Source organism: Ochotona princeps, chromosome 7 (genome assembly GCF_030435755.1).
Source record: "Ochotona princeps isolate mOchPri1 chromosome 7, mOchPri1.hap1, whole genome shotgun sequence".
In the NCBI taxonomy this organism is placed as follows: domain Eukaryota; kingdom Metazoa; phylum Chordata; class Mammalia; order Lagomorpha; family Ochotonidae; genus Ochotona; species Ochotona princeps.
Window position 1 is genome coordinate 72909268 of NC_080838.1, and position 20881 is coordinate 72930148.

Consider the following 20881-nt stretch of genomic DNA (forward strand, 5'->3'; position numbering starts at 1 on the left):
AAAGAGGAAGTCCCAACTTGCTTTTTAACCACCAACACTATCACCAAGAGGACGGACACACACACACACACACACACACACACACACACTTTTTCTCCTTTACTTTTTGTGAGGTAAGAGAACAGGCATAAAACACCTGTTGGAAGACAGTCTCAGGGTAAATGACCCGTACTTAGATCTACAATAACACAATAAACAGAAGATTAGCATCATCCAAGGATGAAAGAAACAGGTATGGAGATTGTAGGCTTAAAAACATCAAGCGTATTTGCTTTCTCTCCCCTTTTTTGTTTATTTACTGCTGTTTTTTTTTTTTTCAGAAGACATCACCTGAATAAGTTGCATTTGATATAAAAAGAACTTGATAAGGAAAGCTTACTAGTACTATGCACTAGATTAAGCATATTAAAGGCTTTTTTTAAATTCTAGAAAAAAGAAGAAGAAATGCTTCCTTTCTCCCACGCTCATTTTTATAGTTCACTAAATATAAACCCACTAATGGGAATCTGAGTTTTTAAACATTGTTCATCAACTTTTTAAAAAAATTTCAAGTGCATGTGATTATTTGGGCAGAAGTAGCCAACAGAATAAGCTGTAACATTTCCAACTTTATGCCTTGCACAGTGGGTCACTGGTGAGATGGGGTGTCCATGTTGTCAATAAGAATCACAGAGCCACCCTGTAGCCAGCATTCACTCAATCGGTGCATTTGTGAAATGGTCCTTTGAAGAATGGATTTGACCCTCACAGTGCAGGGAACACTGGAGGAAGGGAAAGGAGAAGGAATTCTGAGCTGTCTTACAGGGGTCCTACCATTGCCTGTTTTATTTTAGTATTTCTGAACATTCTAGATTTAGGATAACTCTGGGCCCACAGACTATTTTGAGTTGCCAAAGCAAGGCAGGAATATTCAGTCTGCCCCTCTTTCCCTAAAGAGGAGACCACATGCTTTTCCCAACTAGCCTGGGGTCAAGCTGAATCTTGAGCTGCAAACAGGGAGCATCTCATTATCCCTGGCGGGAGATCACCAGTGTCTACTGACCAAACAATTCAAGACTGAGACAAAATCGCCATTTATTTTTCAGTTTCAATGTACCAAGAAATTGAATTGGATGACATAGAAAACCCTGATTTGGTAAATTACCTAATCCACCATCTCAGCGGTTCGTAGCTGATGAAATACAAGCAGGAAGTGAAAGGAGGATGAGAAGTGAAAAATGAGAAAAGGAAGGGGCAGGGTATGGGATGCTGGACACTGTTCCTGGCTGGAACAGGAGAACAGTAGCCGCTGGTCTTACGAACATCTCACAGCCATAAACATTCATGGAACAGAGAGAGGAACAGCTACAGAAAAAAGCAAGGAAGACCATTTCCGGCCTTTGTTTTACTTAATATTTATTATTGCTGATGTATTGCCACAGGTATTAAAATTCATTGCACTAGATTTTAAAGATACTTAAATTGAACACATTCATGTTTGCAGCCCATAACTGAAAAACACAGCTTCAAACCTGACCACTATGCAGAACACATTTTAATTTTAAAAATACTTATATTCTAGTCTTTATTATGAGTCAATTTTATATTGCTTTTGGTGGAATAAATTATTACTTTCTTTTTTCCTTAATATTTATTCATTTGAAAGCAGGAAGAAGGAGAGACAGACACACTGGCAAAGCTTTCGTCTGCTGATCCACTTCCTAGATCCCCATGGTAGCCAGAGCCCAGACAGACAGAATCCAGGAGCCTGGGTCTCATTGTGGTGCTCCTACATGGCTGATGGGGTCCCAGAGTACCTGAGCTGACACCTGACACCTGTGGCTTCCCACAGTATACATTAGCAAGAAGCTGGACATCAGAATAGAACTAGCACTAGCACTTAAACCCAGAACTGCCATAAGGGATATACACATCCCACTTTTCAATTTTACCTTTTGGGTTCCTGAGGAGGAGATGAGACCAAAAAGAAATGGGGGGGGGGAAGCGGGCGGTGCTCTCTTGGGCACCTGACAAAGTCTACTTCCAGGGTTCCAGTTTATATATATTCAGCAAAGCAACACTTCAAGCGTTAGTTCAGCTCAGGCATCGGTTACAGTGATCAGGTTTGATATACAACTCGCGTCATGTCTGTAAGCAGGGAGTTCTCCCAGCAGAGCTAACAAGCACCAGGATGAAAGCGCCACTGGGGTGAGACATTGGTAAGGGGCACTACTACTCTTTGGGGGCAAGAGTGCACTCTGGGTGAGGGCTCCTCCACCTCCTCTCTCCAGGAGCCTCTTCTTAACAGCAGTCCACAGCCTCTGCTGTCCCAGCTAGCCTGTTGGATGTGTTCTGACACCACTTGGTTCTCTTACTGCTACATCAAATACTCAACCAAAAGCTTTTTTTTTTTTAGCAGAAGAAGTGCAAGTTGTATCACCACAACCTCAGCGTTTCTAAGATAGTCAACCTGGTGTTTTCTACCCTCTCTAGCTGAGAATTACTGCAAATGTCTCTCAAAAATGTTTTGGAACCAAGAAAAAAAAAGGTGAGGAATAAATGTTAATGAAGTAGTAGTAGCTCTCAAAAGTATGGTTTACTTCGCTAACTCAATGTTCAGCGTTGCAAAAGATTTACTCCTATGACAAGTTTTCTTTCTTTTTTTTTATTAATTTTTTTTCTTTTTATTGTATTGTTGTTGACAATCTTTACATAGTTAATTACAGTTAAAGGAAAAAGAAGGAAAAAAAAAAAGGTTTAGGGGGATAGGAAAGTGGGTAATGCTATTATGTCCATATTGTTTCCATCACGTATCTGAGGTAAAGGGGGATATTGAGGGAGAAGCCCCACCCGGTTTCCCGCCCACCCTAAGTCCCGGATGTGGGGCATGCTCTGAGATATGTGCTCAAGTGGTGTTAATAGTTCTGCAGTTATGAATCGCTGCCAGTTTCGCTCGATGAGGTCGTCCACCAATTGATATGGTCCATCATAAAGTCTCCGTTTGCCCAGTATTTCGCTGCCAACATATAGCTGAGATGAATGATTGTCCTATTCTGTCTTCTGTCTTTTCTTGGTTAGAGTTCTGAGTCCAGCAGTTCAAGTGGGGAGATCTCCAAAGATACTTTGAGGTATTCCCAGACTAGTTTCTTGTATGTTCTAGCAAGCACAGGGCCCGGCACAGTCCATCACCCCGATTAGCTGGTGGTTGCAATTGCTGGGTTGGTTCTGTTTTCAGTCCCGAGTTGCACTGGAACCAATGGGTGTTGCAGTCCAGTCTGGTTCGGCCCTTACATCACCCAGTGGGAGCTGCAGCCTAGTAGGGGCGACCCACAATAACCCCCACCAGGCCCGCCCCTTACCCTGGTTTGCCAGTATGTGTAGCAGAAGACCAGTCTGTCCCCCATCCCATTTGGCTCTGGTACTTGTCAATGGGTATTAAAGCTTAGTTCTATCTAACCAACTCAACCATCCAGCCCTCCCAGATGTTGTTGAGTGCCTCTCTATCTAGCCATCCCAGCCCCCGTCCTAGTTTTCATGCCCTCCCACGGGAATAGTGACCCAAGAAGGGGGAACCCACTTTTTCCCTCCCAGGTCTCTCTGTCCCGGTTTATGCACTCTTTAGGTGGTCCTGAGATTTGACTCGACAGAATTAGTCCCCAGTGCCAGCTTCTGCCAGCTGATGCTGTGGCCCTGATCTAGTCCACATGCAGTACACAGGTGTTACAGCCTTGCTTGGTCGTGTCTGTCTCTATCCCAGCCCACGCTCTCCAGTGGGAGTAGCTGACCGGCGAGGGGACCAGCCCCTTAATCCCCCCGCCAGCTCTGCCCCTTCCTTCCTGGATCTCACGTGTGCTGGATGGGTGCTGCATTCACATCCAGTACAGGCAGCCACGCCTTGGCATTCCATAATGTGTACTGGTTTTGTCGCAACCAAACCCGGCCCATCCCACACTCTGTTCTGGCGATCGGATTTGCCAGTGGTTGACATGAACTGATTCAGCCTGGTCTGCTCCTCACCCATGCCGAATGTATGCCAGTGGGAAACTTTCCATGGCCTATTCTGGGCTGTTTCCTATCATGCTTCTTTTTTTTTAAATTATAGGTACAAACCACTTTTTAAAGATTTATCTATTTTTATTGGAGAGTTAGATATATAGAGAGCAGGAGAGACAAAGAGAAAGATCTTCCATCCAGTGATTCACGCCACAAGCGGCTGCAATGGCCAGAGTTGAGCTGATCTGAAGCCAGGAGCCAAGGGTTTCTGTGTCTCTCACACAGGTGCGAGGTCTCAAGGCTTTGGGCCATCCTTGACTGCTTTCCAAGGCCACAGGCAGGGAGCAGGATGGGAAGAGGGGCTGCCAGGATCAAAACCATCTCCCATATGGGATCCTGGAGCGTGCAAGGACTCTAGCCGCTAGGTTACCATGGCAGGCCCTACAAACCATTTTTGTAATATATACAGTCATCCTATCCTGACATAGTTTTTGGATGCCAAATGTATATATAATATTGGTTTCCAAGCTTGAAATCCTGTAGAAAAATAGTAACTCTAAATGAAACTGAAATGAATTTAATGTTAATCGAAACATCCTTGGCTAGAGTGAAAGTTTTGGAGTAGAGTGAAAATTAACTCAGCTTTAACCATTTAAAACTCAATGTGCACAAATGTTAAGTCCAATTTTGTTACCCTTCACTTTAGACTCTTCATGCTTCTTTAGGAAATGAGGGGGGTTGGTGCTCAGCATCCATTGCAGTCACTTCTTGTGGGGAGCCATGCAGTTGGGTCGGATGGCATGGGTGTGTGATGAGCACTGCTCCTTGGTTAGCAAGGCTACGAGGAGTTTCTAGCAGCGAGGCAAGGCCCGGTGGAATGTCTCTGGTCACCTCATTGCTGCCTCACCCCGTTGTATGGACACTCAATTACCTCTCTGATGTTTCATAGAATTCTCCTGAGGGTGTTGTTGTTGTTTTTCCGCTAATGGGAAGTGATTCCTGTAACTAGTATGACACCTCAAATTGATCAATCATGTTATGATAAAAACATCTTTAGCGACGTAAGGCTATGACACACAGCTAAAGTATACAATGGTACAATTGAGCCCACAATGTCTCCAAACATCCTGTTATGTGCCCACTTTTGTCCTTAAGAAATGGCTTGATAATATCTTGCAATTGATGGCAATCATGGAGGTACAAAGAGTTTGTTTACCAGGCACCTGGAACTGTTACAACACATGATATAATGCATTCTAGTTTCTACCACAGAAAACGAAAGTATATGTGGCATCTTCTAAAGGGAAACAAATGTGAACCCCCCTCAAAATGGCTTAAAATCTCTATCTTATATTGGCACTTATATTTAGGGAAAGAAAACAGTTTATATAGATAAAAGGAAGTTTCTTGTAAAGGCCCTCTGTAGACTGGCTGTGCTGCCTTGATCCCTTTCACTGCCCTTTAACAAAAGAACAAAAAACAATTGAATCAGCACTAGGTGAAGGTGACGGTAATTAATGCATGACTTGATTATAAGATTTAGCAAAGAACCTATGTTATATGCTTTTATAAGATCCTTTCATTTATAATCTTTTAATTCTGTACTCTTAATATTTTAATCAATCTTAGTTTGTGTTTAGTAGAAATTGATTTTGAGTATAAGACTAATTTTGAGTATAAGTAAACTACTTCTCACTATGTAACTGCAGGTGCTGCCAACCGTGGAATTCCTGGCTTTAGCCAGGTCACTGCAGATTTCAATGAGTAATGGTTTGCCAAAAATGTTTTCTTTAAAGTAAATAATATGTTAGGATTGTTTTTTGCATTTTCTTAACCATGATGTAAAAATGAAACAATTGGATATTGTGCAAAAGTTTGTGATGATTTGTGTATAAATAAAGAAGGCAACTTTTCTGAGTTGTCCATTATGAGCATCAAGCCATAGTGGTCCGTGTCTTATCTTTTCCTCTTACAGTCTCGCCGATCCACGCATCCTTTGCAAGCTCTCAGTCAGCCGGAGCAGGTCTCCGGCAACTTCTGTTGTGCCATTCTGTGTTGGAGATTGAAAAGGTGGATACTGCATTACCAAGACTACTTTGCACTTGGGATCCAAGAGCATTCAGTCCAAATGGCAAGGCAGAATTCATTCTTCTGCTGTCTGTTTATTTTATTCTAGCTAAAGGAGAAGTAAGCCACCAGGTTTTTTCTTTTCCAGTGGCAGGGTTATCAGGAGTTCCACTGCCTGGTCGCTGGTTACGCTGATGTAGATAGCCCAGCCACGGGATGTCAGCTTTGCTGGAGTGTTTCTTATTCCGTACAACGTGGTCCTGGAGCCAACTGCCGTCCACAGGCTTTTTGATCATTAGAGGGTTCTCGTTTCAGCTGGCTTCTGTGATGTGGAGGTTTTGCAACTGTCGTGGTTTCCTGATTGCACACTGTCAGGATGGTGTCGGAGCCAGCACCGTTAGCCTCAGCGACCCAATTGTCCCTCTTGCCTCTCCACTGTGGAAACAGCAGTTTCCTTCAGCAGTGTCTCTGGGAATCACTCTGACCCCACACACAGGTTCTTCATCCCTGCATCAGGTCTGTGTGTTCCCCTGTGCTTCGTGGTTCATTCCTGTACCCTGAACTAGCTAATTTGAATTCTGACCTCTGACCAACAGAATCCTTCCGTTATCTATTGGAATAACCTATCCTAACACTGATGGGCTTCCATGTTCCAATTCCATTTTGTCAGCACGAACGGTTTTTGATATCAGACAAATTCTCACTGTGTCAAAGCTGCATACTTTTGACATGCGTCTGTGCCTGGTTTATCTTCCTATTTCCAAACAACATAAAAAAAATTCTTTTACTTTCATTAAGGTGGTGGCAGCATGTATGGTCATTTTGACCGTCTTGTACTTTGCAAGTGGCTGCCATGTTCTACAATATGTGCCAGTTTCCACTCAAAGTAATTTAAGTCCTTCCAAGGCTAAAATTGTAAGAAGGAACTGTATTAAGCTTTGGGAAATCAAAATGCATTTTCAATGACTAATGTTTCTGTGGGGTGAGAATTAAAAGTTGACTAAGTAAACTGTAGAATACAGAACAGGGACCCCTACAGCAGTATTATTTGTTACGTGGATTAAAAGAAGCAATAAATAAATAACAGAATATAATTACAACTAATAATTTAAAGGTTGGCAAAGATAATCTGGTAAAAGCAAAGGTCATTGATTCACAACGTGCTTTGTAATTAAGGAGTGTGTGGGTTTTAATGCCTCCTTGCCTAGTAGACCCTGTTTTGGTGAACATTGCTGCCACCTACTAGCACAATGCAGACACTACTACTCACCAATTAGAATAGCACCTCTGCCTGAGGATAATTTGCAGGAAACACAACTTACACAGTGATTCTGCTTAACAAATAACGATGCTTAGCAATAAAAAAATAAAACCAAAGTTACAAAAGAAAATTTGTTTAACCTTAGCAAATTTTAAGCTGTAGTTGCAGCTATGCTATGATTTTTAGCACCGTGTCATTTTTGCTGAATACAGTTTTCACTGTAGAGTTTTGCAGAATACATTTTTGTAAGCATTTTACAGAGATCTGCACTAATTTTATTCATGCACCTTCTCCCACCGTTTGATTGTGAAAGATTTCGAGCATACAGATATGCTGAAAAAGTAGTTAATAAGCCCTGACACACTCGCTCTCCAGGAGATACAGCTCACATTTTTCCATGTGTCTTCCTCTCAGTCTGTCTCTTTTTAGACCTATTTGTTTGAAAGACAGGGGAGCAGTGATCATGTGCTGGTGCACTCTCCCAGCGGTCGCAACACCCAGGTCAGCGCCCGGCCGGTGCCCGGAGCAGGCCCTCCGTGCGGGTTTTGCACTTGGGTGGCAAGGACCCGAGCACTTGTGCGGTTCTGCCCTGCTTCCCGGGAGCTTTGCTGCAAGGACTGGATGTGGAGCAGAGAGCAGCCCTCCCACATCTGCTGCCTGGAGCCCAAGACCGTCCCCGTGCTCCGGGCATTGCCAGTATTTACAATCATCTCAGCGTTCTGCTTTACTCCCATGGAATATCCAAGGGAACCGAGCAACGGATCATTAACATGCCCGTGATGGCAAGGTTGTAATACAGGTATTTGATCCCAGAGTCAAAGTCGGAGTTCAGAATACCTCTTTTTCTTCCCTAGTAAAAAACAAACGACGCCGTTTATGAAAGCATTGCAAAGATCGACTACTGCTGATTCGTCAATTTAGTCAATGCGCCTAATCTTTGGAGCACCATCTACTTGTAGGGATTCCATCGTGAACACGGACGTGCTCCGCGCCGCCGAGCCGCGCACACACGGGGACGCGCACACACGGGGACGCGCACACACGGGGACGCGCACACACGGGGACGCGCGGCACAGGCGGCCCTCCGGCCGCGCCTTCTCGAAGCAGCGCGCGCCGTGGCCGCGGCGACGGCGCCGCCGAGTGACGCAGCGGCGCGGAGGGCCGGGCCTGCAGTAACGGCTTTCTCCCTATTGGGTGGCCCCGCGCGTTATGCGCATGCGGCGGTCCGTTTCAAACTCGGGAGCGCGCGTCTCCGGGCTCGCAGCCCCCGGCCCGGCCCGCCAGTTACCTCAGGGCCGATCCGGCGCTCCGTGCTCCGTCTTCTCGAACCGCGGCCCGCGTGGACTTCCGCCCGGGTCCCCGGCGCAGGCGGAGCGGGGCTGCAACATGGCCGCTTCGGGTCTGGTGAGTGTGGGCCCCGCGGCGCCTGGCTAGTAGGAAGGCGGCGGGGGTCGGGGCGGTGGCTGGTCCGATGTCAGCGGCCGAAGTGCACGGAGTTTTGAAAATCCGGAGTTAGTCCACTTCTGTTGTTACCTTAGGATTTCGTGACGCGGGTTCCGGTTGCCAAAGGGTGTGTCGTTTTGTTTCCCAAACCCCGTTTGTAGTTTGCAGCTTGGCTCCAGAGTGAACGCGCCGCAACACCTTGGAACGAACCGTTCCCTTGTTGCAGACCTGCTGGTCTGGGGTCAGATCAAGCTTGACTCGAGATGATCAGACTTTGTAACTTTCTGTTTTCAGTGTGGTCAGAATGCTGAATCTGCTGGGCGTTTGGGGCTGTGTTGTTCAAGTCTTCTGAAAGCTCCTCTTCTGAGAGGGTGCAAGCCCTGACTGCCCACCTAGCACGGAGACACGTTTGCTTTGTGAGTCTCTGGGCTCCTGGGGTGCTGTTCCCTGGTTCGTCTTTCATACTTGGCGTATGGTTACTGTAAATTTAAAGCCCGTGTCATCTCTTGTCCCACACTGGTGTTCCCTAACGTTCTCTCCTCCTTTAGAAGACCTTGCACCTGCTCATGGCCCCTGTCTGTGAACTTGATGTACTCTGACAAGGACCACATGTTTTGTTCACATTACGCGCAACTAGGAAGGACAAAAACAGTGAAACCATTCTCACTCGGGGCGGGGAAGAAAAGAACGAGAGTTTCTGAATGTTGAATGTCCTAGCCTGGGAGCGGTTCTGAGCCTTTCTGTTCTGAGGTCTGACTGCGGCAAGGCCACAGGTGAGGGAGGTGATCCCTGAACCCCTTCCGGCACTTCAGGGGTTCCCAGTGCAGGGCTGTGTGGCGCTCCTGGAGGTGTCTATTGACAGGGCAGGGAGGGTGGGGTGACTGCCAGTGCTGCAGGGCCCCTGTAACACTGAGCATCCCACCTGCAGTCCTCAGGGCTAAGACTTCTCTATCCCAAAGTGAGGGGGGAAAGCCTTGAGCAACCCTACTACGTTCTATAGTATTTGCCTTTTTAAAAATATTCTTTTTAATATTGTTCATAGAGTTGAGAGCGATGCACGCCCATTTGGGCCTCAGATCACGGTGGGGAAGTTGAGGTACAGAGGAAGGTGGGTGGGACAGATGTTTCAGCTTTTTTCCTCCTGTATCCGCATTGGAGGAAGGGGAAGGGGGCCTGCTTCTTGCTGTCAAAACTACATCAACTCACAGGGATGGGGGACAGTCATTTGATGACACCTTAGAGACCCCCGTGTGGGGAAGAGTGTTCCAGGAATTTTACTTGAGTGCTTTTGATAGTCCTGAGAAGTTGTTAATTTCGTTGTTCTAGAGACGAGAAAATCTTTCCAAGGTCTGTTGGTTGACAAAGGCCACCTTAGTGCATGCACAGACCCAGGAACATGCTGCAAAGCTTGGCCAGGAGAGTTATCCAACCTGTTCCGCTCTCAATCCTCTGAAAAGACACTTACTGTCCTCTTCTGGCCTAGATGAACTGACTGTCATATCCCCTGTGTGCATCTGGGCATGCTGTCCACTGCTCAGGCAGCGGCAGCTGAGGAGGCCCAGCCCTGATACATCCACTCCAAGGTCAAACCACATCTATTATGATTTTCCTGGTGGCCAGAGTTTGAGTCCAGCAATCTAATTGCAGAGTTCCCAGGAAACCTCAACTGGGGTGACCTCAGACTTGACTCTTGTGTGAACCAGCCCTTTAGAATCAGGTTCAGTCTGTCACCTGCACCCGCCAATGCATTTACCAGTGGATGCAGCTGGCTGAACAGTTCTGCACCCAGGCACATCTCTCAGGACAACCACTGGTTGCTGTGGCCCAGACAGCTACAGGTCCTGCCCTCATGCACACCAGGGGTGCTGCAGCCTACTTGGGATGACCCCAGTAGCCCCCTAGGCCTGCCCCTGGCTCCGGTTTTCACGTGTGCCAGCCTCTGCTGTGCCCTATCCCAGCACAGCCTATATCCCATCTGGCTGTTGTGCACACCCATGGGTGCTGTGGCTTACCTCAGCCCAACCTGTCCCTAGACCTGGCCTAATGTATGCCAACAAGTGTCACCGCCTTGTCCAGTTTGGCCTGTCTCCAGCTTTGGTTTTTGTGCTCACCAGCCATAGGCACAGCCTAGCAGGGAATGCCCACAGGTACCCTGCCAGGCATGTTCCCAGCTACAGATCTTGTGCCTGCCAGGGGATATACTGCAGTGCAGCCTGACATGACTTGCACCCAGTGCTGGCACTTGCCAGCTTGTGCTGAGGCCTAGCCCAGCTGGCCCACATCCATTTTGACTCACGTGCACCGACTGGTGCAGCAGTCTAGCCCCCTTCCATGTCCCAGCTCTCATGTTCATCAGTGGAAGCAGCAGCCCAGGAAAAGAGAGCTATTGCAATTCCCCTACCAGGCCTGCTCCCAGCCCTGGTCTAGCTTGTGCCAGCCCAGTCTGAGGTGATTCACTCTTACTCTCAGCATTTGCCAGCAGGTGCTGTAGCCTGGCTCAGTCCGACCTGCCTCCAGTTCCAGATCTTGCTGACGGGTGCAGTAGCCTAGTCCAGCCTGGCCTACCCCAAGACCTGGCTTTCTTGTAACTCAGCAGGTTCTGGAGCCTAGCCCAGTTTGGCCTACCCCCAGCGCCAGCTCTCGCATTCACCTGTGGGAACTGCAGTCCAACAGAGGAGTCCCAGAGTTGCCCTACCAGGCCCTTTGCTAGCCCCAAGTCTTTTGTGTACTGGCAGGTGCTTGACCCAGTCTGGTCTGGCCTACCAGCAGTATCAAATCTCACTGGGGGGTGTTACAGCCTAGTCCAACCTGGCGCTTGTGTGTGTCTTGGCTCTGGTGTGTGCCAGTGGGTGCTGAGGCCTGGCTTATCCCCAGAACTGACCCACACAAATTCTGATGAGTTCTGCACCCTTGCAAGGCTTGCCCCCTCCCCACCCCCCAGCCCTAACTATTGTGCTCCCTAGCAGGAGATGCATCCTGGTAGAGGAGTTCCCCAAGTGCCCTACTGGCCTCTCCCAGCCTCACATCTCACACATGCCAGTAGAGACCCTGCATGGCATGGTCTGTCTTCAGTCCCAGCCCTTACATGTTTTGGTAGGTGCTGCAGCCTGGCCCAACCCAGCCTTCTCTAAGCTCCTGCTCCCAGGAGTGTCAGGTGGGTTCCTGTCAGGTGAATGCTGTGGTCCAGCCTGGCTCAGCCCGTAGCTGCCTCTGCTCTCTGTGTAAACCAACAGGTGCTGCAATCTCACAAAAGCGAGTCCACAATTCTATACAATCTTCCTCCCTAGATCTGATTCTCTCACTTTCTGGTCAGTGCTGTGTCCCAGTCTGACTTGACCCAGTCTCTGTTCCAACACTTGTGGGCGGGTACTACAGCCTAGTCCAGCCAAGCATGCCCCAGGACCCCTACTTTTGGGTGGTTGGCAATGCTATTTAGACCAGCCCAGGTTTCCTGTGTGGGAGAAACATAATCTGACAATGAAAAGAAGAAAGTCAAATCAACTGAAGAATAAGTTGAAAGACCATCTGTGCACTTCTGTCTTCTTTTGATAAGTGATGGTTTTAATATCATAGTTTTAATATTACAGTTTTTCTTTTTTAAAGATGTATTTATTGTAAGGCACAGTGTCAGAGAGATGCTGGTCATATCTGAGACTTAAAAATTTATTTTTTAAAATTTGTTTGAAAGGCAGAAGTGATATATCTTCCATCCATCCACCAGCCCATTTCCCAAATGGCCACAAGGCCTGGGCTGGGCCAGGCCAAAGCCCGAAGTCCCTAGCTTCCTCCAAATCTCCCACATGGGTGCAGGGGACATGCACCTGGGCCAGCTTCTGCGTTTCTGGGCTCAATGTCAGGGAGCTGGATCAGAAGTGAAACAGCCAGAGATTAAACTGGAGTCCATATAGAACACCAGTGTTGCAGGAGGCTTAACGTGTTAGGCTACAGGACTGGCCCTGTTTCAGCAGACCACTCTCGTGAAGCTCTGTGTTTATAAGGATAGAATAAGAACAAGTCTGCTGTTCTGTGTCTCGTTTCCTTTAGTCATCCTGCTTTTGTTCCTTTGTCTCACTCCTGACATCTTCAGATCTCAGGTTTCCTGGTCCTGCATGTTTTGGCTTTCTGCTGGGCAGATTGACTTCCTTCATCAATTAGTGTAGTTTCCGCTGAGCTTTAATTTTATTTATTTGATTTTATCGGTGGCATTCTTCATCTATTTTCCATTTTCCATATATTTGTTATGTTTGTCCACGTAAGGCCCACTCTTGCATTCTCTTTCTTCACATTGCTTAGTGCTGTTTTAGTCCTGTATTACATTTTTAGTGCGCTTTTCCTGTAGGAAAGATGTATCAATAGATATTGTTAGTTAACCAACCTGAACTGTTGGTAGACCTAATAATTTGGCTTTTGGTGGTGGAAAAGGTATGGGAATGAATGGAAGGAGAGGAACAATCAATGGAAAGGACTTGGGGTGAGAACGTGAAGTAGGACAGTTGCACTTAATAAAGTTTGTGAGAAATGGGAATTACAAAAAACTGCATGAATTTGAAAGTATCTTGTACCAAAGTTGACTGAAGTTTTAACTTCATTTTCCATGACCTTTTTTGAGCTACCATCATATATGTAAGGTTTTCAAATCAGTAGGTAAAAACCATGGTTCTATTTTGTGATATTTGTGGCAGAAAATTAACAAATGCTTCTTCCATGAGTAAAAGGAATTGAAATTTTCTGACATGCCCTCATTGGGATGGGATTGCTTTGAAGATAAGTGGTACCTCATTATGTTTTAAACCAAAAGGCTGAACTGGTGACTGACTTTTCTTTCAGGATCATCTCAAAAATGACTACAGAAGAAGATTTTGCCGGCCTTCCAGGTGATTTAGACTTAAACATTTCTGGCTTTTTTAAAAAAGGATGTGTTTTATTTCTATAGCAAAGTCACAGAGTTAGAGAAACAGAAAAAGAGAGAGGGAGAGAGAGCTTTCATCTTCTGGCTCACTACCCAAGTGGCAGCAGTTGCTTGCTGGGGCCTGTGCAGCAGGTGTGGATGACACAAAGGGGTGAAGAGAACAGCTCCCCTGTTTGACAGGGCCCAGGGGAGCTTCCAACTGTCTGGCAGGGCCCAGGGGAGCTTCCAGCTGTTTGGCAGGGCCCCGGGGGAGCTTCTAGCTGTTTGGCAGGGCCCGGCGGTTTTCTCTCTGACCGTCTTGATGCAGTTTCACCCCCTGTTTGCATGGACACTCAAGCACCCCACTAAGAATTCTGTGATCTATTGAGGCATTGTTGTTTGCCCCGTGAGACGGCTTTTACAACTGATGTGAACTTGGGAGTTAATATTATTGATAATGTTCTGATGAGTGGGCCTTTAACTGTGCACAGGAGTACAGTTAAGCCCACGCCATGTCTGGATACCTCATTGTGTGCCTTCCCATTGCCCTGTAATCTGGACCAGACATGTAGCATGCCTTCTGGGAAATGACTTGATAAGAATCTTATAAACTAATGAAAGTGATGGGAGTATGACTGAAACTGCTGTGGCGAAAAATATAGCTACTGTGACCCTAAAGGTTAGCCTATCCTTGCAACTCTTTAGGACATGGAAAACGTAGCTGTTTTAGCCGCTTTTGTATTTTTTTTTAACTAGAGGAATTATAGGGTGATTTTTAAAAATATCATAGAGATATGCTTTTGATTATTGTTTGATTGTTTATGGGGTTGTAGAGCCTGGAATTATGGGGGGATTTACTATTTGAAACTTTTGTCTTGGAGTTTTACGGTTTTTCCCTTGTAACATATTTCTGCAATTAAATGATGGGCAAGTTGTGGAAATAAAAATGTGGTAGGAATGTATTACTGATTAGCAGGTAATTGCATGCGCCTTGGCCTTGGAACCCTGACTGTCGCTCCATGGCTACTACTGATGAATGAATAATGGCTAGCTTTGAAGAATACGAGTACAGTATTTTGCAGAATTATCTTTAGGGGCACCTACTTAGCCCTGAAGTGCACACAGAATGACCAAATGTCTGTACATGCCCCCTTAGTATTGAAGTAAAAATAGAACAATTAGTTGTTTGTACAGAAGCTTGTGATGTGTCTGAGAAAATTAAAAGAACAGCTTCTTGAGCTGTTATGAGAGGGTACCAAGTGACAGTGTCCGTGTCTTTCTTCATCACTGACTCCACGTACCCTTCCCGAGCTTTGAACTCGGCTGGAGCTGGTCTCCGGAAGTTGCTGGAGCTGGGTCGGGCTGAAGCTAGGAGCCTGTAGCTTCATCTGGCTCTCCCACGTGGGTGCAGGATCCCAGAAATTTAGGTCACCCTCCACTGCTTTCCTGGGCACTTTAGCAGGGTGGCTGAGTTGCACCTGAACTGACACTTGTATGAGATATTGTTGTTGTAGGTAGCAGGTTAATTCACTGCACTGCAACACCGAGTTCTGAGTATTTTGAAATGAATTGTGATGTCTAAATCTGTGGCTGTGATGCTTTGTAGAGAACCAATATCTAAACAAATGAATACATATGGAACTACAGAGTTCTGAATAGACACCGTGGTATCCTGGTTTGGTATCTTGCTGCTGGTTTTCAAAGCATTATTTGTGGGAGTGGGGTAATGTAAACAAGTGGTCTCTCTCTGTTTTTTGTTTGTTTGTTAAGATTTTATTTTGTTGAGCCTGGCGTGGTAGTCTAGCGATTAAAGTCCTTGCCTTGTACACGCCGGGATCCCATATGGGCGCCGGTTCTAATTCTAGCAGCCCCACTTCCTATCCAGTTCCCTGCTTGTGGCCTGGGAAAGCAGTTGAAGACAGCCCAAAGCCGTGGGACCCTGCACCTGCATGGGAGATCCAGAAGAAGCTCCTGGCTCCTGGCTTTGGATTAGCTCAGCTCCGGTCATTGCGGTCACTTGGGGAGTTAATCATTGGACAGAAGATCTTCTTCTCTGTCTCTGCTCCTCTTTGTATATCTGACTTTCCAATAAAAATAAAATGAATCTTATTTTTTTTTAAATTTTTTTTCTTTTTTTGTATTTTTTTTTTAAAGAACGGGTAGCGTGTTGTTACATTTTTTTTTTTAAGATTTATTTATTTTATTACAAAGTCAGATATACAGAGAGGAGGAGAGGAGAGAGAGGAAGATCTTCCGTCCGATGATTCACTCCCCAAGTGAGCCGCAATGGCCAGTGCGCGCCGATCCGAAGCCGGGAACCTGGAACCTCTTCCGGGTCTCCCACGCAGGTGCAGGGTCCCAAAGCATTGGGCTGTCCTCAACTGCTTTCCCAGGCCACAAGCAGGGAGCTAGATGGGAAGTGGAGCTGTTGGGATTAGAACCGGCGCCCATATGGGATCCCGGGGCGTTCAAGGTGAGGACTTTAGCCACTAGGCCACACTGCCGAGCCCAAAAAATAAAATGAATCTTAAGAAATATTTTGTTTCTTTGAAAGGCAGAGTTATAGAGAAAGAGATTTCCATCCATTTGTTTACTCCCCAAGTGACCACAGCAGCCAGGGCTGGTACAGGTTGGAGCCAGGAGCCATCCGGGTCGCCCTTGCAGGTGGCAGGAGCCCAAGCATTGAGGTCATCTTCAGCTGCTTTCCGGGTGCAGTATCGGGGAGCGAGATCAGAATGGAGCACCCAGGACTCTGGCCTGCGCTAATGTGGGATGCAACAGTGGCTGCTCAATATCATTTTTAATTAAATGTATACTGATTCATGAGCTGCTGGTAAGATATATTGATTCAAAAGAACATTTGAGAACTTGTGAGAAGGAGTTTTATGTTACCTGAATATGTTAGGACCATGACTGTGAAGTCTTTATTAAACAAGCAGTGATGGACTAATTGGATTCATTCAAAAATTGTTATGTTGTTGTTAACAAAAAGCTTTAGACATGGATATTCAACTAAGGAATATAATGTTAATGTAGGTAATGACATACCTTCAAATACTTGTTTATTCTTCAAATGCTAAAAATAGTTTTCCTGTTAAGTAAGTTCATAGTTTTATAATAATGAGATAAGAATTTTCAAATAAATAACCTATATGTTCTGCAAAAGATCTGTTACATTTTCTCTTTATTTTTAACCAGGGCACCTGATATTCATACAGAGCAAGGACAGAACTTGATGGAATTCTTACAGGACTGTTTTGAAGAAAAAAGTAAGTTTTTTTTTTTTTTTAATTTTGATTTTATTTTTTAATGTTGTTTACGTAGTTCAGAGGGTTGTATGTGCATGTCAGCCTCTGGTTAAGGTGGAGGGGACCCAGTTATAGATGAAGGTGTGTGGGATAAAATGTTTCAGTTTTTTTCTTTTACTCCTGTATCTGCAAGGGTGTAGGAGGTGGCCGGGGCATCTTGCTATAAAACCACACCAGAATCTGGGGATGGGGATGGTCATGTGGTGATGCCTTAAAGACCCCGATGTGGGGAAGCATTTTCTGAGGTTGTTACTTGAGAGAATTTGATGGTTCTGAGATGTTGTTGATTTCATCACCCCAGAACTGAGGAAATCTTTTCAGGGTCTGTTGGTTGACAATGTCCGCCTTAGAGCCTCCGCAGACCCAGACGCTTGCTATAAAGCTTGGCCATTCATCCTGCTTTGCTTTCCATCTACTGAGGTGCTCAGTAGCTGCTGATGGCCATGCCCCCCGTGGGCATCTGTGTATGCTGTTACACTGCTTGGACATCAGGAACTGAGGAGGCCCAGAGCCTATATGTGCATTCCGAGGTTGGACCACATATCTCTGAATTTCGCTCTGGCCAGGGTTTGGTCTAGTTGAGGATTCCCCCAAGCAACCTCACCTAGTATGACCCCAGACTTGACTTTTATGTGTGCCAACCAGTGCAGGATCAGGTTTTGTCTGTTACCCTCAACACCCCTTCTGATGGATGCAGCTGCCTGGACAGTTCTGCCCTCAGCCCCATCTCTCATGACCGACAGATCCTGTGACCCAGCCCAGACCGCTACAGGCCCTGTCTTCATGTACACTGTCATGTACACTAGCAGGTGCCATAGCCTAGTCAGGGTGAGCCCAGTGTCCCCCACCCTCCAGCCCTGATTTTTTGCATGGGCTGGCATGTGCTGCAGTTTAGCCCGGTCTGTCCTATGACCCATGTGACTCTCTTGTACATCCATGGGTACTATGGCTTAGATCATTTGCCCTGGCTCCAGACCTGGCTTTCACGTATGCTGATGGGTGCTGCTGTCTTGTCTAGCCTGATTTGCTCCTAGCCCTGGCTCTCGTGCTCACTAGTGGGAGCTGCAGCCTAGCAGAGGAGTGCCTATAGTTCTACCAGGATCACTCCCAGCCTTGGAATTTGTACCTGCCAGGTACCACTCTGGTCCAGCCTGAAATGACTCATATCCAGTCCTGGTTCTTATCAGCAAATGCTCTGGTAAAGCCTGACTGACCCGCATCTCTTCTGGCTGTTGTTTTTACCAGCTGGTGTGACAACCCAGCACAGCACAGCCTTCGCTGAGGTTCAGCCTACATGCCAGCTGATGGGTGTTGCAGTCCTGTCTTGCCCAGTCCAGTCTGGCCCCAGTCCCAGCTTTCACACACACCAGTAAAAACAGCCTAGTAAGGGAGTCTCTGAAGCTCCCCTCTCAGGCCCACTCCATTCCTGGGGACTTGTGTGAGCTAGTAGGTGCTGTGGCCCAGTCTGGCATGGCCCACCCCACTTTAGCATTTGCTGGCAGGTGCTGCAGCTTAGCCCAGCCTAGCCAGCTTCTAGCTTCTGCCCTCATGTGAACTGGTGGGTCTTGTGACCCAAACCAGCCCGGCCTGCACACCATCCGAGCTCTTGCATGTGCCAGCAGGTTCTACAGGCTTGCCCAACCTGGCCTCCCCCTAGACCTGGCCCTCACATATGCTGATGGGTACTTTAGCCTAGCCTGGCCTGACCTGGCCTGGCCTGACCCCATCCCAAGCTCTTGCACTCACAAGCAGGGGCTGTGTCCCGAGAGTAGTTCTCCAAATTCCCGTCAGACACGCTTGCAGCCAAGGATCTGGGGTGCATGTTGAGGAAGCTCAGCCTAGCCCGGCCTAGCCTACCCCTGTCTTGTCACTCACTGCCAGATACTGCAGCCTTCACTGACCAGTCTGTACCCATTCCAGCTCTTGCCAGTGGGTATAACAGCCCAGATCTGGTTCTCACATAGACCTCTGGGTACTGTGACTATATCAGCTTTTCCTGCACCACTGTGGCTCTCAGGAGCACTAGTGGGTGCTGGGCCCCAGCTCAGTCTGTCCTGTCCCTGGACACAGTCCGTCCTGTCCCTGGACCCAGTCCATATGTATGCCAAGGGGTACAGCCCTGTTCAGTCTGGGGCCTGTCCCCTACTCCCTCCTTCCTTTCCCCCCACCTCAGTCCTAGGCTCTCCTGCTCTCCAGTGGGAGCTGCAGCCCCTTGGTTCCCCTACCAGGCCCATTCTCAGCCTTGGATCTTGCACTTGCCTGCAGGTGCTTTGACCTAGCCTGCATGGTCTACCCCTAGTCCTGACTCTTGCCAGTGGGTGCTGTGCTACCCCAGCCTGCCACTAACTCCATTTCTCTTCTGAACTGGTGCATACAGCTGCCCATCCTAGGTTGGCCCACACCCCATCCTGGCTGTCAGGTGAGCCGGCAGGTGCTAAGACCCAGCCCAGCCCAGCCTGCCCCAGACCCAGTACACACATGTACTGACTAGTGCTGTAGCCTCACACCAGTGGGAACTATGGCCTATTGGTGGATTTCCCTTAGATCCCCCTCCAGGCCTACTCTCAGTTCTGGATCTAACATGTGTTGGTGGGTGATAGGCCCCTTCCCCTACATAGTTTACTTCCAGTTCCAGCTTTTGCATGTGCTGGTAGGTGCTACAGCCCTGGATTTGGTCCTAAGGTGTGCCAGCAGGTGCTGCAGCTTGGGCCACCCTGGCCTGCTCCCACACCCAGTTCCTGTGAACCTTGGATAGTTCCATTGGTGCCTGGTTTGGTCTATCACTGCCCCCAGCTCTCGTGCAAACCAGTCGGTAATGCAGTTCTCCAGGGATGAGTCCCCAAATCCTCTACAAAATCTTTCCCTAGACCCAGTTTTCATGTAAGCAGTGTAGCCCCACATGGCCCACCCCTTGCCCTGTTGCTCACTGGCAGGTACTGCAACCTAACCCTGCCAGGCAGGCCCCAAAGGGTGCTAGTTTTCCTTTGTGCCAGCAGGTGGTTTGTGATGCTACTTAGCCCAGCTCAGGTCTCCTACGTGAGTGGGTGCTTGGTCTGACCCAGACATGCCCTCCGGTTTCACCTTTCTAAATCATTCCATCTCAGCTCCCTAGTTTGCCTGCAAGTGTAGTGTCCTGGTACATGGAAGCCCTCCACAGTCATTCCCCACTTGCAGGTGCAGCAACCCAGAAGTCATTCTGGATACCCCCCAGGTATCATTCCACACCTGTCAAATACTCCTTCATTGGCCCTGTTCCCACACATCCCCAAATCCTCTTCCCCAGACAATCTACAAATCCCTGCTGGAATTCCAGTGATGGCTTCCAGCCAGAAGTAAGGTTTCATTTCTAAGTGAACTTTTTTGTTTGTTTATTTGTTTTTATTGGAAAGTCAGATTTACAGAGAAAAATCTTCCATCTGCTGGTTCACTCCCCAAGTGGCCGCAATAGCCAGAGCTGAGCTGATCTAAAGCCAGGAGCCAGGAGCTTCTTCTGGGTTTCTCACCATGGTATAGGGTCCTAAGGCTTTGGGCCATCCTCTACTGCTTTCCCAGGCCACAGGCAGAAAGCTGGAAGGGAAGTGGAGCAGTCAGGATACAAACCAGCACCCATATGCAATTCCAGTATATGCAAGGCGAGGACTTCAGCCACTAGGCTACTCTGCCAGGCCTGTAGATGAACTTTTAAAGGTTGTAGTGGATGAAGATACAAATTTATCTTATTAAATGTAGTCAATATGTTTCCAGCATTTAAATATATGTAAATTATTTTCTCTGGAATTTCAGGTATGTATGCGATCACTCATTCATTCTTGGTACACTTAGAATAATACTGACTAAATGACAATAATTTGCCATCCCCCTTAGTTCCCATTGAATTCCTGTAATCTGGAAGTCCATGTATAGTTACCATATGCAAGAGAAATATTTCATATACATGTGAGT

General features: G+C 47.1%; 1 protein-coding gene across 1 annotated transcript in view; it reads left to right on the plus strand.

Annotated features, from left to right (window-relative positions):
• The first annotated feature begins 8571 nt into the window (after positions 1-8571).
• CENPC (centromere protein C) overlaps positions 8572-20881 on the plus strand; it is a 58970-nt gene continuing 46660 nt past the window's right edge. The window contains exons 1-3 of the mRNA XM_004590857.3: positions 8572-8704; positions 13571-13617; positions 16830-16900. Coding sequence (XP_004590914.2) covers positions 8687-8704; positions 13571-13617; positions 16830-16900 — 136 coding nt within the window. The 5' untranslated portion in view covers positions 8572-8686. The remainder of the gene's footprint in view (positions 8705-13570; positions 13618-16829; positions 16901-20881) is intronic.